The sequence below is a fragment of the Nerophis ophidion genome, linkage group LG14 (assembly GCF_033978795.1).
Source record: "Nerophis ophidion isolate RoL-2023_Sa linkage group LG14, RoL_Noph_v1.0, whole genome shotgun sequence".
Lineage (NCBI taxonomy): Eukaryota > Metazoa > Chordata > Actinopteri > Syngnathiformes > Syngnathidae > Nerophis > Nerophis ophidion.
Window position 1 is genome coordinate 34,835,118 of NC_084624.1, and position 15,613 is coordinate 34,850,730.

The following is a 15,613-nucleotide window of genomic DNA, read 5'->3' on the forward strand; positions in this document are numbered from 1 at the left end:
TAACAAAACAATTGTTTTTGCGGTTACATCTAACACACAATTTAGGTTTACACAAGGCCCAGCGAAGGCAGCACATACTGGACTGTGTGTTCTTTTATAAAACGTAAAATCATCCCAAAATTTAGTACGACATCAGCGCATGTACCTGTTGCGATGTAGAAAACACTTATTGGACAATGACAATTGCTTCCACAGGCATATGAAATGTCTGCGGAAAGGTGGAGTTCTGCATTTTTAAACATCAATTTTTGTGTCAAAATATCACTTCTGTGTTTTTTTAATGAACTATCAATACAAAATATGAAATAAGCCATGTTGCCAACCCTCCAGATTTTTCCAGGAGACTCACGAGTTTCAGTGCCCCTCCCGAAAATCTCCCGGGTCAACCATTCTCCCGAAATCCACCTGATTTCTACCCGTCCAGCAATATTGGAGGCTTGCCTTAGACGCAGTGCCTTCACATCCGCTTTTCCTTCGTACAAACAGCATGTCGGCCCAGTCACGTAACACATGCAGCTTTTACAGACACTCATAAGTGAATGCAAGTCATACTTGATCAACAGCCATATAGGTGGCCATATAAACAACTTTAACACTTATACATATATGCGCCACACTTATGTAAGCCCACACCAAATAGGAATGACAAACACATTTCAGGAGAACATCCGCGCCGCAACACAACATGAACACAACAGAACAAATACCCAGAACCCCTTGCAACTAACTCTTCCGGGATGTTACAATATACACCCCCGCTACCACCAAACCCTGCCCTCCCCAACCCCGCGGGCAATCACAGTGTTAAAAATAACGTTCAAAATATAAAACATTCTCATACATTTTAATCCATCCATCTGTTTTCTACCGCACCTGTTCAAGGAGTCGCATTAATGGTAAAAAGTATTTGATTTATTATTGGTTAGCTTCAGAATAAAAATGTTATTAAAAAGAATACAAGACTTATTATACTCTAAAAATGTCGGTCTTACTTAAAATGCATGCATTTAGTTGTACTCTGTGTTAAAAAATATTATATGGCTCTCACTGAAATACATTTTAAAATTTGAGATGTCCGATAATGGCTTTTTTTGCCGATATCCAATATTCCGATGTTGTCCAACTCTTAATTACCGAAACCGATATCAACCGATACCGATATATACAGTCCAGGAATTAACACATTATACTGCCTAATTTTGTTGTGACGCCCCGCTGGATACATTATACAATGTAACAAGATTTTCCAAAATAAATCAACTCAAGTTATGGAAAAAATGCCAACATGGCACTACCACATTTTTATTAATGAAGTCACAAAGTGCTTTATTTTTTTTTTAACATGCCTCAAAACAGCAGCTTGGAATTTGGGACATGCTCTCCCTGAGAGAGCATGAGGAGGTTGAGGTGGGCGGAGTTGAGGGGGCGGGGTTGAGGTGGGGGGAGGGGTAGGGTGTATATTGTAGCGTCCCGGAAGAGTTAGTGTTTCAAGGGGTTTTGGGTATTTGTTCTGTTGTGTTACGGTGCGGATGTTCTCCCAAAATGTGTGTGTTATTCTTGTTTGGTGTGGGTTCACAGTGTGGCGCATATTTGTAACAGTGTTAAAATTGTTTATACGGCCACAGGCCAGTGTGACCTGTATGGCTGTTGATCAAGTATGCATTGCATTCACGTGTGTGGGAAAAGCCATAGATATTATGTGACTGGCGCTCTGTACTTCTCCCTACGTTCGTGTACACAGCGGCGTTTTAAAAAGTCATTAATTTTACTCTTTGAAACCGATATCGATAATTCCCGATACATCATTTTAAAGCATTTATCAGCTGATAATATTGACAGTCTGATATTATCGGACATCTCTATCTAAAATATTTGGCTTTCATGGCTCTCTCAGCCAAAAAGGTCCCCGACCCCTGTTATAGAATTTTACGGAAAATTTTCAACGATAATAATGTTCGTATATTATGTACTTAAAAAACAAAAATTATGTTGTACATTATATGGGACATGTAAGTGTCAAAAAGACAGCCAAAAGAGGTTGGTGGATGAGAATAAATATGACGGTGAAATTTAGTGTAGAAATGCACCTAATTGCAGGAACCTAGTCTTGATTTTCTAAACTTTATTTCGGGGCTTGCGTGGCAACATTTTGTGCTGATAGAAGTTTCCCTATTTTTTCCCTCACTGTTTGTTTTTTTTGTTTTTTTTTTCCAACTACTGCTCAGATCCCTGCTTTCAACACAACAGTTTGGTACAAGTGAATACTTAGTGTTGTTTTGTGAAAAATCTTTGGCAGATTCGTAATCCCATTTTGCACTTACCTCATTTCTTCTCATAGAGCGACAGTGCTAGCCAGAGCTTTTTTTTTTTTACCAGGCTAACCCCTCACCTTGGCTTTTTTAACAGCAGCCAAATAAAGTGAGGCCGACTTGCAAGAGTGTGCGTGTGTGTGTGGGCGCGCCTGTGTGTCACACATACAATGCCTGAATGAGTGTAAGGTAATTAGCCACGGCTTCTGCCAAGCGCAAAGGTCATTGTGGAAAATGTCACAATTCAGCCTGTCTACAGGGTGGTCTGAGGTTTATATTTATTTTTATTTTCTTCCACAGTGTGCAGCTGTGGTCTGTTGACCACATATCGACTTTGTAATACCTTTATATATTTCCCAGTGAAAAGGGAGGGAAAAAAAACTAATATTCCCCCTAAGCGGCTGATTAGTGTGAACACAACATGCCTCGTCGGCGTCCTCCCCCAAGGAAATGGCGATATGTGTTTGATGATGGAGTGTCAGATAGCATGATATTGCATTTTCACAGAATTGCCCTGGGATCCTGAAGACCGCACCATCGTGCCTTTCATTCTGCCAGACCTCATTGTGCGACACTGCTTTTATCTCTGAGGACTATCCAGTTGATGTTGTTGTGTGCAGAAAAATGTGCAATCACTCACGCAGGACAATTCCAGTGACCGTCCACGCAAACACACACACAACACCTCATGCCCTTATTGGTCATTCAGACTGCACACAACATTTGTAGATTTCCCATTTCTGCTCTCATTTCCCGTTTATCTCCAGGCTCTCTGCAGGAGATGGCATCCAGGATGTTAAGCACCTGCACTATAAAGCAAACATCAAGCTGCATTTGCACGAAGTCGCCGGGCCACATTCATGCATAGAATCACTTTGCAGGCCCGCCCGCTGCAGACTCAATATGGTGTAATCATGTTGCTGCTGATGTATGAGGTTTTTTGTGTTGCCTTTCATGCTGCAGCATTATCAAAGTGAGAAAGATGAAGTTGGCAGCAGAGGAGGACAAGAAGTCAAATGCAAACACGTTTTGTCTTCACTGTTGACTTTTAATCAATTCAAGGAAGTCATTCTGTTGGGAAAGCATTCACTTGGGTGTCAAAATGTGTTTGTCCAATTTACGGGCTCATGGAAAAAAATATAAAAATAGCGATTTTCTATTTGATTTACTGACAATAGGCCAATCGTACCACATGTGGGCCAACTTCACACCTAGAGCACGTTTGGCTAGCGTAAACACACTTTCCCCTCTTCTGTAACAATTGGAAACGGTGGGCCAGGGCATGGCATGATTGCATATTGCATGTACACGCATATGTACATATGCAACACAGCCTCATACCATACCATACCATGCCAAATTTATTTAGAAAGCAATCATAGAATGACTTTTTTGCGATTCTTCCTTGCAAGTTCTTAGCGATAACCGACACAATTTTTAACAGCAAATTGATCCTAAAAGTCAAAATAATCAAAAAATTGTACCAACTGACCTGCTGACACTTTTATGTGCTGTATAAAGACATGTCACTTAATCAATGCAATTTATCCTTTTACATGTAATTAATGGTAACCAACAGATTTCACAATAGAGATGAAATACTAATACTCAAAATAATCTGGAAAACTAATCCACACCAAGCGTGCTCACCCGTGAATACATTTGTGTGCTTAATTAATGTAATTTAATTAGTGTGCTTGCATGTGATTATTGTAGTTGCTCCTCTTGCAAGTAGTTAACAATAATGGACACATTTTACAATAGGAATAAAACAAAAAGACTCAAAATAGGCCAAAAGTCTAACCCACTGCAATTTTGTTTACTCGCATTTTTGTGTGTAATAGAGACACCATTTAATTGCTGGGTTTGCTTCTACTTTAAATAATTAACAATAACAAACACAGTTCACCATAGAAATTAAATACAAAAACTCAAAATAATTCTAAAGTGAGCCCGTTCACTACGACTATATTTTACAGTACGTGTGGTAAAAAGATGTGGTTTAATCAACCCGCTCGCTCCTCTCACAAGTACTTAACGATAACTGACAGTTTTTAATGTGGAAATAAAAACTAAATACTCAAAATAATCCAAAAGGCTAACACACAGCACCCTTGCTCACTCAGCAGTGACTGCATTTGTCTGCATTATTAAAGTGTGTCATTTAATTAGCACATAATTGCAAGTAATTAATAGTAGCCAACAGATTTGGCAATAGAGATTAAATACAAATACTCAAAATAATCAGGAAAAACTAACTCACAGCGAGCGTGCTCACCCGTGACTACATGTGTGTGCTTAATTAGGATGTAATTTAATTAGCGCGCTTGCATGTGATTAATGTGGTCGCAAGTAGTTAACACTAACGGACACATTTTACAATAAGAAATAATTTAAAAAAAAAACACTCGCCCAAAAGTCCAACCCATTGCAAGCTTATTTACTCATATTTTTGTGTGTAATAAAGATGCCGTTTAATTGCTGGGTTTTCTTCTACTTCAAATAATTAACAATAACGATCACAGTTCACAATATGAATAAAATACAAGGACTCAAAATAGTTCTAAAGTGAGCCCGTTCACTCACGATTATATTTTACAGTACCGTATTTTTCGGACTATAAATCACGTTTTTTTTTTTTGTAGTTTGGCCGGGGGTGAGACTTGGCCAAACTAGAAAACATTTTTTTTATTTTTTTTTGTTTGGCTGGGTCTCACCCCCCTCTGGACTGTGGAGAAGACTGCAATTTATAGTCCGAAAATTAAGGTACTTGTGGTAAAAAAGACCTGGTTTAATGAACCCGGTTGCTCCTCACAAGTACTTAACAACAACTGACCGCTTTTACAGTGGAAATAAAAAATAAATACTCAAAATAATCCAGAAGTCTAACACGCTGCACGCTTTCTCACTCAGCCATGACTACATTTGTATGCATAATTAAAATGTGTCATTTAATTAGCACGGTTGCTCCTCTTCCAAGTAATTTTGTGATAATTGACAGATTTCACAATGGAAATAACATACAAAGACTCAAAATAATTTAAAAGTCTTACCAATAGCACTTTCGCTCACTCATGCCCTACATTTTGTCACAACAAAGCGAAATGTAATGTGGTTGCCCCTCTCATAACTACTTAACAATAGCGCACACATTTGAAAATACTGTAGAAACAAAATCCAAATACTGAAAATAATCCAAAAGTCCAACCCATAGCACGCTTGCTCAAGCATGACTACATGTTTGTGTGTGATAAAGCATCATTTAATTACCCCGGTCACTTCTTTCCAAAGTCATTAATGATAACTGACACATTTAACAATAGAAGTAATCAGACTGTCTCTAAATAAGGCTGAATATAATCCTCGAAGTCAGAGATATTGCAGTAGAACTGCAGAATAGAAGTGATGGGACAAGCAGCGAGGATTCTTAGTGTGAGCGCAGTCCAGCAAGGACCAGTTAAATGTCCTAGTGTGATTAATCTCCAACATCTTTTTGGCTCTAGTGGCTCCAGTGGGTTCGTCCTCGTCCCCCCTGCCCATGACCACCGTCGTCATGGCAACCACAGCGGCGCCCACCGCTAAAAACCAAGGTGACACCACAATTGGAGGAGCGGACCCCCGGGACGGCAGAGATCCGTTTGAGGACACCCGTGGCTCGGCAACAGCGGGGCCCATTATGCCAGAGCTGCCCCCCACGCCCAGACGCTTCTGTGAGGCCACCAGGAGACGGGCCATCGACTGGCCCCAGACCCACACGGGGTCCACTGTGGAGAGGCCCTGCCCTAAAGGCACCAGAGGTGAGGCCACCATATGCTGTGTTTGTCTAACTGCTGACTGCATTCGCTTGATTAGCTATGACTTTGCTCTCTGGTGGCCTTTTTTAAATCTCTTTAATTTTTTACAAACTTGAATATTATTTTTTGTTTTAAGTAGCATAACATTTTATTCAATTTCCTTTTTTGTTTTTAAAAATAAATCATGAATGAAAAGGAGTAGAAAGATGTACTAACGTATAATACCTGCACCATATTCACTGCATGTGTTGTTCAACTCAGAAAACCTATTAGGGCAATATTTCTATTTCAGAACATAAAACAATATAAACAAACATGAAAACAATGATTTACTTCAAATCATATCTTTTCATCATCATGGATTTTTTTTTAATACAGAAAGAGTTTGACTTTGTTTTGTTCCACTGTCCAGTTTGTTCCATAAATTTACACTTTTGACTGAAATGCTCCTTTCTATTGTCGCTGTTCTAAATCTCAATTTATTATCGGTCTCACTTACTTTTCAATTTTAGTTCCTTTCTCTTTTAACAAATCTTTTTTGAATGTTGAACATTTTTGTATGTGCCTGGTATATAATTTATAAGATATTATACGCTATCAATTTAACTGTTTGAATATTGGATTCTAACAGCTCTTTTGTTCAAAAGGAAGATTGGATTTAAAGGCCTACTGAAACCCACTACTACCGACCACGCAGTCTGATAGTTTATATATCAATGATGAAATCTTAACATTGCAACCCATGCCAATAAGGCCTTTTTAGTTTACTAAATTTCTATTTTAAATTTCGCGCTATGTATCCTGTTGAAAACGTTGCGTATGATGACGCACGCGTGTGTTTGAAGTCACCGGTTGTAGCGGACATTTTTTTCCAGCCCGATCCAAGCTATAAGTAGTTTGCTTTAATCGCATAATTACACATTATTCTGGACATCTGTGTTGCTGAGTCTTTAGCAATTTATTCAATTTAATAATGGAGAAGTCAAAGTAGAAAGATGGAAGTGGGAAGCGGTGTATTGCAGCTGCCTTCAGCAACACAAACACATATTTAAAATTCCCGAAGGTGAAGCTTTACTGTGGAACGGAGCGGTCAAGCGAACATGGTTACCGACCACATGTCAACCGGCAAGTTTCGGTGAGAAATTGTGGTAATAAGTCGGCTCTTAATGTAGACATGAGCGGAGCTTGCGTCCTCCTGCAGCTGCGGACTATTACCTCCTCCCACCGGAGACACTGGCGGTCACCACACCCGTGGCCACACCCCTCCGACTTTCAGGTACCATATAATCTCACTAAAACACTAGTAACACAATAAGCAGATAAGGGATTTTCCAGAATTATCCTCGTAAATGTATCTAATAACATCTGAATCGCTCCCACTGCCCTCGCTTTTTTTTTTTTTTTCAAGTCCTTCACTCTCACTATCCTCATCCGCAAATCTTTCATCCTCGCTCAAATTAATGAGGAAATTGTAGCTTTCTCGGTCCGAATCGCTCCAGCTGCTGGTGGCTATGATTGTAAACAATGTGAGGATGTGAGGAACTCTACAACCAGTGACGTCACGCGCACATCGTCTGCTACTTCCGGTACAGGCAAGGCTTTTTTATTAGCGACCAAAAGTTGCGAACTTTATCGTCGATGTTCTCTACTAAATCCTTTCAGCAAAAATTTGGCAATATCGCGAAATGATCAAGTATGACACATAGAATAGACCTGCTATCCCCGTTTAAATAAGAAAATCTAATTTCAGTAGGCCTTTAAATATGTTTAGATATGATTTTTTTTATTTTTACTCATTCCATATTGGGGAAATTAGGGATATATTTTCTTGTAATGGACCAAAAACCAGGTGTTCCCTGCAAGGGACACTGGTACCCAGGGTGATATTGGCATGTAAAAGAAATATGGTGAATACCTAAAACAATTGTAACAAAATCACAATCATAGCCACTGATTCTGTGACAAAAAGGTAGATGCCAAAACAAAACGTATGCGCATCAAAAAAATTAATATTGTAGTTAGCACAATGAGGCTCCATCGTTCTTTGTAATCATAGTTCAGGGAAACTGTTTTTTGTTTTTGGGACTGTGAATCAAAAAAAGGTGTGCGGCTAAATTAGGCATATTTGCATGTTGAACTTTAATGTTCAATTTAAATATCAAAATATTTCACAACAAAATGAGCTTTGTTTTAGCATTTAACAATACATTATGTTGAAATGCTATTTTAAAAAATTGCCTGTATTAAATAGTACTCATTTAGTGGTGGGTAAATTATTGTTTTGACACTGCACTGACACTTTGTTACTTTTTTATAATGTCGTGATCTGCTGGGTTAATAAAGTCACTATGTTTGACTTGCAGTTAAGATAAGTACTGAGCAAATATGATATCTGCGTAGATAGGAATATTAAATGTGCAACTCTAGTCAACTAGCCCGATAGTAAATGAGAAGGGAAAAATACCCAAGCGGTGCGGCTTCAAAGTCATACTAAAACATTTTGATAGACTTTTGAGTGCCGTGTGTAATGTTATTTATTTTTAATGGAATGTTTAAAGTTTTGGTGTTGTTTACTGGCGTCATATTGCAGTCTACACGTATCTCGTATGTGTGACTACCATCTACTGGTCAAACTTATCATTACACCGTGTACCGAATAAAATTGCTTCGTGGTCGGTAAGCACAACCAGAATTTTATTTTTTATTAATTTTATGAAATTTTTAAGGCGCACTGTCGATTTTTGAGAAAATTAAAGGATTTTAAGTGCGCCTTATATCTCGAAAAATATGGTACTCCCTTAGTTTGTAAACAATAACAAAAATGATCCCCAACCCAAAAAAAATTAATAATAAGAAAAATAAATGATCGCAAAACCTTTCACAGCATCTCTCAGCTTATCTTCTACATGTTTTTGTTGTTTTCTTTTTTAGTTATCGCTCTTTATCTGCCGATCACCGATCAATGGAAAACAGCAGATGCCGGCCCAATCCGAACCCATGATCAGGATTGGGCCATCCCTATGTAAAACAGTTTTCAGGATGGCTTGATTTTTAGACTGTTAGACAATGTGTTACAAGTATCGAGTTCGACAGAAATCTGTCATAATAACTACTATCTGTTCCATTATATCGGTGCTGTAATTGCCCGGGTAGACAATCTTACGTGATGAGAAATATTTGCCAAAAAATGTCCAACATTCTGCACAAACATGACTTTGGACGGATGCTGTGCTGATGGCCATTAAGCGGCTGGAGCTGACAATTGGTACTCAAACAGAAGTTACCTTCGCACCCCGTCCCAGGCACTGACAGCGCTGTCAAATTATAAAGTGGCAACATGGGAAAGGATGAAAGCCAGATTGAGACGTGTTGTGACTGAGGAGGGTTAAAAGGGAATGGGACTACAAATGTTGTCGCTGTTGTCAGTGAATAGGCATTCATTAGGAGTAATCTCGTGTTTTATTGCCACTTCTAAGGCAGCGCATGAAGTGTTTACTATTCTCACAGGAAAGTGTTGTTTTCCTTCTTCAACCTGCTCAAAAATCCCCCTCTGTGATTATTTTCACATATGCACAGTAAACCCCACCAAAGCTGGCAAGGGTTTTAACAATGTTTGGAAACGGCCGGTTTCGTGTAACGGTGAGTTTCCTGCAGCGGAGGGTGTACATGAATGAAAAAGATCAACAGGGGTATTCCGAACGCCGCTCTCTGGCCTCTCTCCAACTGCTGTGTTTGCTCTGTGCTACTGCAGGCGTCGCCTCCTTCCTGTGTACGGTGGCAGGGACCTGGTGCTCCAAGGGCCCCGACCTCAGCAACTGCACCTCTCACTGGGTGACTGAAGTGGCACAAAAGGTAAAAAAAAAAAAAAAAAAAAGGCGGGGGAAAACACTGTTTCTAAACATAACTGTAAAAAAAAAAAAGACATGTTCACCGCTTGAAACCAAACATGAAGTACTGGCTCGCTTGGCTGTATCCTGGAAAAGAAAACCATGATGGAAATAGCATCTGAACTTGCTGATGTGTACACAGTAAGCATTACGACTAGCAAGTTCAACGCAGGGGCAACCTTTAAATACAGACGTGCTTCTTTAAAAAAAAAAAAATGGCCTTAAAGTATCATCTTACCTTTAAACGTCAAATCTACTTTAAGCTTAAATTGTAACATTGTTTCCGTTAAACCTAAATAGGAACTGCACTTTTTGGGGGGGAATTTTGCCTATCATTTACAATCCATATGTAAGACAAGAACATATGTTTTTTTTATACATTTAAACTCGTAATAAACATTGGCAAAAGTCAGCTAAACATGGAGGTAATTGGATTCATGACGTCACTGCTTATATTTTGCCCATAAAGCCCTCTAAAACATCCAAGAAGCGCCAACAATACATCATCTCGCGACCGGAATATTAAGTATTTGCGTCTTGTAACACAGTGAGCTAACTATTGTATGCTGTATTGCGCCGGTGAGCTGCTGCATCGCCTCTGAGTTGCTGAAAGTTAGATCTAGATTATAAATTATGGCTATCACCTGGATAGGAGAAGGTTGTTGCCTTAAACTGAGAATTTGGTAAACTTTGACATCCAAGTAAGACTTAGAGATGTCGAGAAAACCTTTTTTTTTTTTACCTGCTCCAGTTATATGATTAATTCTTTATCTATCTTTGTATGAATATGCTATCAGTTGGCATTCCAGTGAGATATGACATTGTACAGTACGTGATTGTTTTACTATTTTCATAGTTTGTATTTCTTGTTCAGCACTATGCATTACTGCTACTTGCTGGATCTACTTGTCACTCATTTTCCGTATATTCAGTAAAAAAATATGAGGTTCTGGATCATCATTTGACTCAAATTAGTTGTTGTTGGCTCTCATGAAGTCTGCCATGATTAATAGCGTTGGTGTTGTTGTTGATAGGAAACGAGAATGTTGTGATGCATCTGTATGAGGAAAATAAGCAAAATACGTACATATTGCGTTATTTTGACTGGGCCTGTTCCTAAATTACATATATGCTTGCAGCTCGTATATAAAACAATGATCAAAGATTTTGGAGGTTTTTAGAGCGCTATATAGACACAATAGAGCGAATCCCCCTTGGCTCCATTGTTAGCTGACTTTTGCTAGCGTTTATTAGTTAAAATGCATGAAAAAAGAAAAACATATCTGTTCTTGTCTTACATAATGATTGAGAATGATAAGCAAAGTTCATTAACAAGTGCAGTTGCCCTTTAACACATGTATAGCCCTCCAATCAGCGAAACAGACTCAATGACGCCAATGATATCTTGGTGAATTTACTGAGGAATTTGTGAAGCTGAAACAATACAAAAAGAATGCCAATGTAAGTTAAAAAGTTAAGAATACTAACACAGACACTCGTAAACATGTTAGTAATATACAGTATCAATCAATGTTTACTTATATAGCCCTAAATCACTAGTTTCTCAAAGGGCTGCACAAACCACAACACAAACCACTACGACATCCTCGGTAGGCCCACATAAGGGCAAGGAAAACTCACACCCAGTGGGACGTCGGTGACAATGATGACTATGATAACCTTGGAGAGGACAAAAGCAATGGATGTCGAGCTGGTCAACATGATCCTGTGAAAGTTCAATCCATAATGGATCCAACACAGCCGCGAGAGTCCAGTCCAAAGCGGATCCAACACAACAGCGAGAGTCCCGTTCACAGCGGAGCCAGCAGGAAACCATCCCAAGCGGTAGAGAAGGGATTCATATGGCTCCGTTCCCGGATGGATCTTGCGTGAGAGGAAATGGGGGATTATTCGTTTTGCAATGCAGCGTGCTGAAAATGATGGAAAACACCACTCTACATAGCAACTGATGCTGCGGTCAAAGTTGGAATTTCTACAAAACACATTTAATATACGTCTTTTGGTATTGAAGCCTGCCATCTAGTGGTTGAAGTGGATAGTGCACCCACCAATCTGTCATGGTTTATCTGTCAGGTAATCCGTGACGAATGGGTGTATTGCTAATGCTAACGCTTGCTTGATTCAATTAAGATATCACGTACAAATATGCATGAAAACACTCCTAAAGACATCATACATGGGACAGTTTAGTAACCACGGATAGTTATTTAGTTCATTTGGTTAATGTAGTTATATTGTAAAACTTAGAAATGTTGCTTGGAGTGATGAATGAAGAATCTATAGGAGTAAATACGCTATGAACGGCTAGAAGATGGAACGTCACCTGTACTTCTGGTTAACAGCTCTAAAACGAAGAGCACTGAAGCACTTCCGGTGAGTGAACTCGTCCAAAAGATAGCGACAGAGCACCAACAATTACACACCTTTTCAGTGTATTTGCGTGTTTTTTTTTTAACTATTATTTTGGCAATCGGCGTAAAAATCTATAAATCAGCCGCATTGTTTTATAAGCTGCAGAGGACAAAGCGCGGGAAAAAAGTAGCTGTTTATAGTCCATTCACTCACAATGCAAAAGTTAAGCATCCGAGATGAAACCTAAATTCCAGATCACTGGACTTTCCAGCTCGGTAGTCTGGAGTAAGTGTTACAGTCGTGGCATGACAGCTCATTTCTTCAGTGATTTTTCCTTTTTGATAAACAATGCACAAAGCGATGCATCCAAAGGGAAGCAATAGCGGGGGATAAAAACACCTCCTGAATGCAGAGTTCAGACAGAGTTCCTCTGTGCTGTCAAAAATACATTTCGGGAGACACATCAAACAGGAAGCCGCGCTCAAGATTCCATACTGCAGTTTTAAGCACAGTGTGGGGTAATAGAACTCATATCGCAAATCAATTCATATCCTTAAAACATTTTGACTTGTGAGAGCATATTTAGACGAGCTTCTCGCAGATGCAAAACATTCAAATAAATTGTGAATGGCGACGACAGCTTCAAAGCTAACTTGGAGCGACAACAAACATTTGCCATCCTTTTAATTGCCTGGGAAAGTCGGTTCGTCACTGGATAATGCATATTTTCTTGTTAACACCAAATGTAAAAAAATATATACACAAGTTGAAAGACGGCTTTTATTACTGCAAACTATGCATTAAGGACATTGTACCTCACGTCCATAATACGCTAAACTTAGCTGAGCAACAGCAGTGTAGAATACAGATATACAGAGTCCAGGGTATGTCGTAATTCACCACAAGCCCAATTTGTAGCGCTTTAGTCCAACTTCTCACAGAGGCAAAAATATAAAAATACATTGTGAATGGTAATGACAGCGCTAACTTGGAGCAACCACAAAGATTTAGTATTCTTTAATTACCTGGGAAAGTCCCTGTTCCACTTGGAAATGCATATTTTCTTGCGAGCTCGCGTCACATGACACTATTGAGTGTATTACAGTTAGATATTCCATCCATCCATTTTCTACCGCTTATTCCTTTTGGAGTCGCGGGGGGCGCTGGTGCCCCTCTCAGCTACAATCGGGCGGAAGGCGGGGTACACCCTGGACAAGTTGCCACCTCATCGCAGGGCAGAGTTAGATATTTGTCCAACATATTTTTACTTTTAGCTGAATGGTAGCCACACTGAAAAAGAAAAATACAGCATTTCTGACCTCAAGGTTACCATACTTTCTTTGCCTAATTAGCTAAAGTTATATTTCCCTAATTACCTTAAGTTAGCCAAACATGTGATACAGCTGTACATATACCAGAGCATATTGAAATTAATTTAAAGCCCAACTTGGAGCAACAACAAATATGTTTAATATGCTTACTTGAGATTGTTTATTAGCTGAAAGGCTGTATTTTGCAGAAAAACAAAAAACGTCATGTAGTATCTTCTGTATCATGTCCAATTTGGAGTGATGTAGTCCAACTTTGATCATTTTGATTATGAAAAAAACATTAAAATTAATTGTGAACGTCAACAACAAAGCAACAACAAACATTGGGCATGCTTTTACTGCCAAGAAAAATCAGTTTTCCACTTGAGAGTACATATTTGCACTTTCTGTATGATATAGCGATAGTTTGTCTAAGACCTATTTCACACCTATATAAGACCTATCACACCTATCAGTGTGTGACTGTGTGTGTGAATGGGCGAATGTGGAAATACTGTCAAAGCGCTTTGGGCTTCTTAAAAAGGGGTAGAAAAGCGCTATACAAGTTCGACCCATTTACCATTTTAAGTTAGTTAAAGTACCAATGATTGTCACACACACTAGGTGTGGGGAAATGTGTCCTCTGCATTTGACCAATCCCCTTGATCATCTCGTGGGAAGTGAAGGGAGCAGTGGGCAGCAGTGGGCAGCAGCGGTGCGGCGCCCGGGAATTATTTATGGTGATTTAACACCCAATTCCAACCCTTGATGCTGAGTGCCAAGCAGGGAGGCAATGGGTCCCGTATTTTTATAGTCTTCAGTATGACTCGGCCGGGGTTTGAACTCCAAACCTACCGATCTCAGGGCGGACACTCTAACCACTAGGCCACTGAGTAGGTATGTGTCGAAGTCAATGGCCTCTGGGATGATATTTGATTAGTATTAGAACCGGCCTGCAGGCCACAGCTTCCTGCTGCTGTTTTGCACGCACCAAAACTCATTACTTGTTTGGGTCCCAGGGACCCCATCAAATCATAAAAATGGGGTCCGACAGTAACTTTTTGGGGTCTGTTTTGAAAATAAATGATAAATGTATTTATTATCCTGTTATATCTCACATTCAACATATTTGTGTTTTGAAATTTTTTTGTCATAAAGGTTTATTAATTCATTAAAAAATAATACCAAGGAAAATATTATTTTATGCATACAGCAACACTAAATGGTCCCTAGTGTGCGAATGTGAGTGTGAATGTTGTCTGTCTATCTGTGTTGGCCCTGTGATGAGTTGGCGACTAGTCCAGGGTGTACCCCGCCTTCCGCCAGTGTGCAGCTAAAATGGGCTCCAGCGCCCCCCGCGACCCCGAAAGGGACACGCGGTAGGAAATGGATGGATGGATGTAAATGTATTCAGTTCTAAACATTCATTCACTGTCTTCTTTCCTTCATGGAGCTTAACGTAACTGCTGCCGGTATTTTTTTCTATATTTTTATTTTTATATTTTCAGAATGTGTTTGTTCTATTTTTGGCCAAAATAAGACAAAGAAAACAATCCGAAGTTGTCTTTGTTTTTTTGTTTTGATGCCATGATTTGAATAGTCACAGATTTTCCTCCATGCGGCCCCTGAGCTAAAATGAGTTTGACACCCCTGGTTTAAGCCTAACTAAAATTTGGAGCGCTTTAGTCCAACTTTGTTTTTTTTGCAGATGCACAAATATAAAAATGAATTGTGGATGGCGACAACAAAGCAACAAGGAACATTTAGTGTGTTTTAATTGCCAACGCCAGTCAGGTTTCCGCTGTTTAGTGCATTGTTCTATGTAAAAAGTGCATCAACTTAGTGTACTCGCAGTTGAGTGAAGATGAGCATTTGCGCTGGACACAAGTATGCAGAAGTAAACACACGCACACCTCGTAATGACATCAATTCTGCCCATG

General features: G+C 39.3%; 1 protein-coding gene across 7 annotated transcripts in view; it reads left to right on the plus strand.

The window, feature by feature from the left end:
- LOC133568526 (adhesion G protein-coupled receptor L2-like) overlaps positions 1 to 15,613 on the plus strand; it is a 245,935-nt gene that overhangs the window by 165,567 nt on the left and 64,755 nt on the right. For all 7 annotated transcript variants that reach the window (XM_061920512.1, XM_061920516.1, XM_061920518.1 and 4 more), the window contains exons 6-7: positions 5,813 to 6,106; positions 9,855 to 9,955. In XM_061920512.1, the coding sequence (XP_061776496.1) occupies positions 5,813 to 6,106; positions 9,855 to 9,955 (395 nt within the window). The remainder of the gene's footprint in view (positions 1 to 5,812; positions 6,107 to 9,854; positions 9,956 to 15,613) is intronic.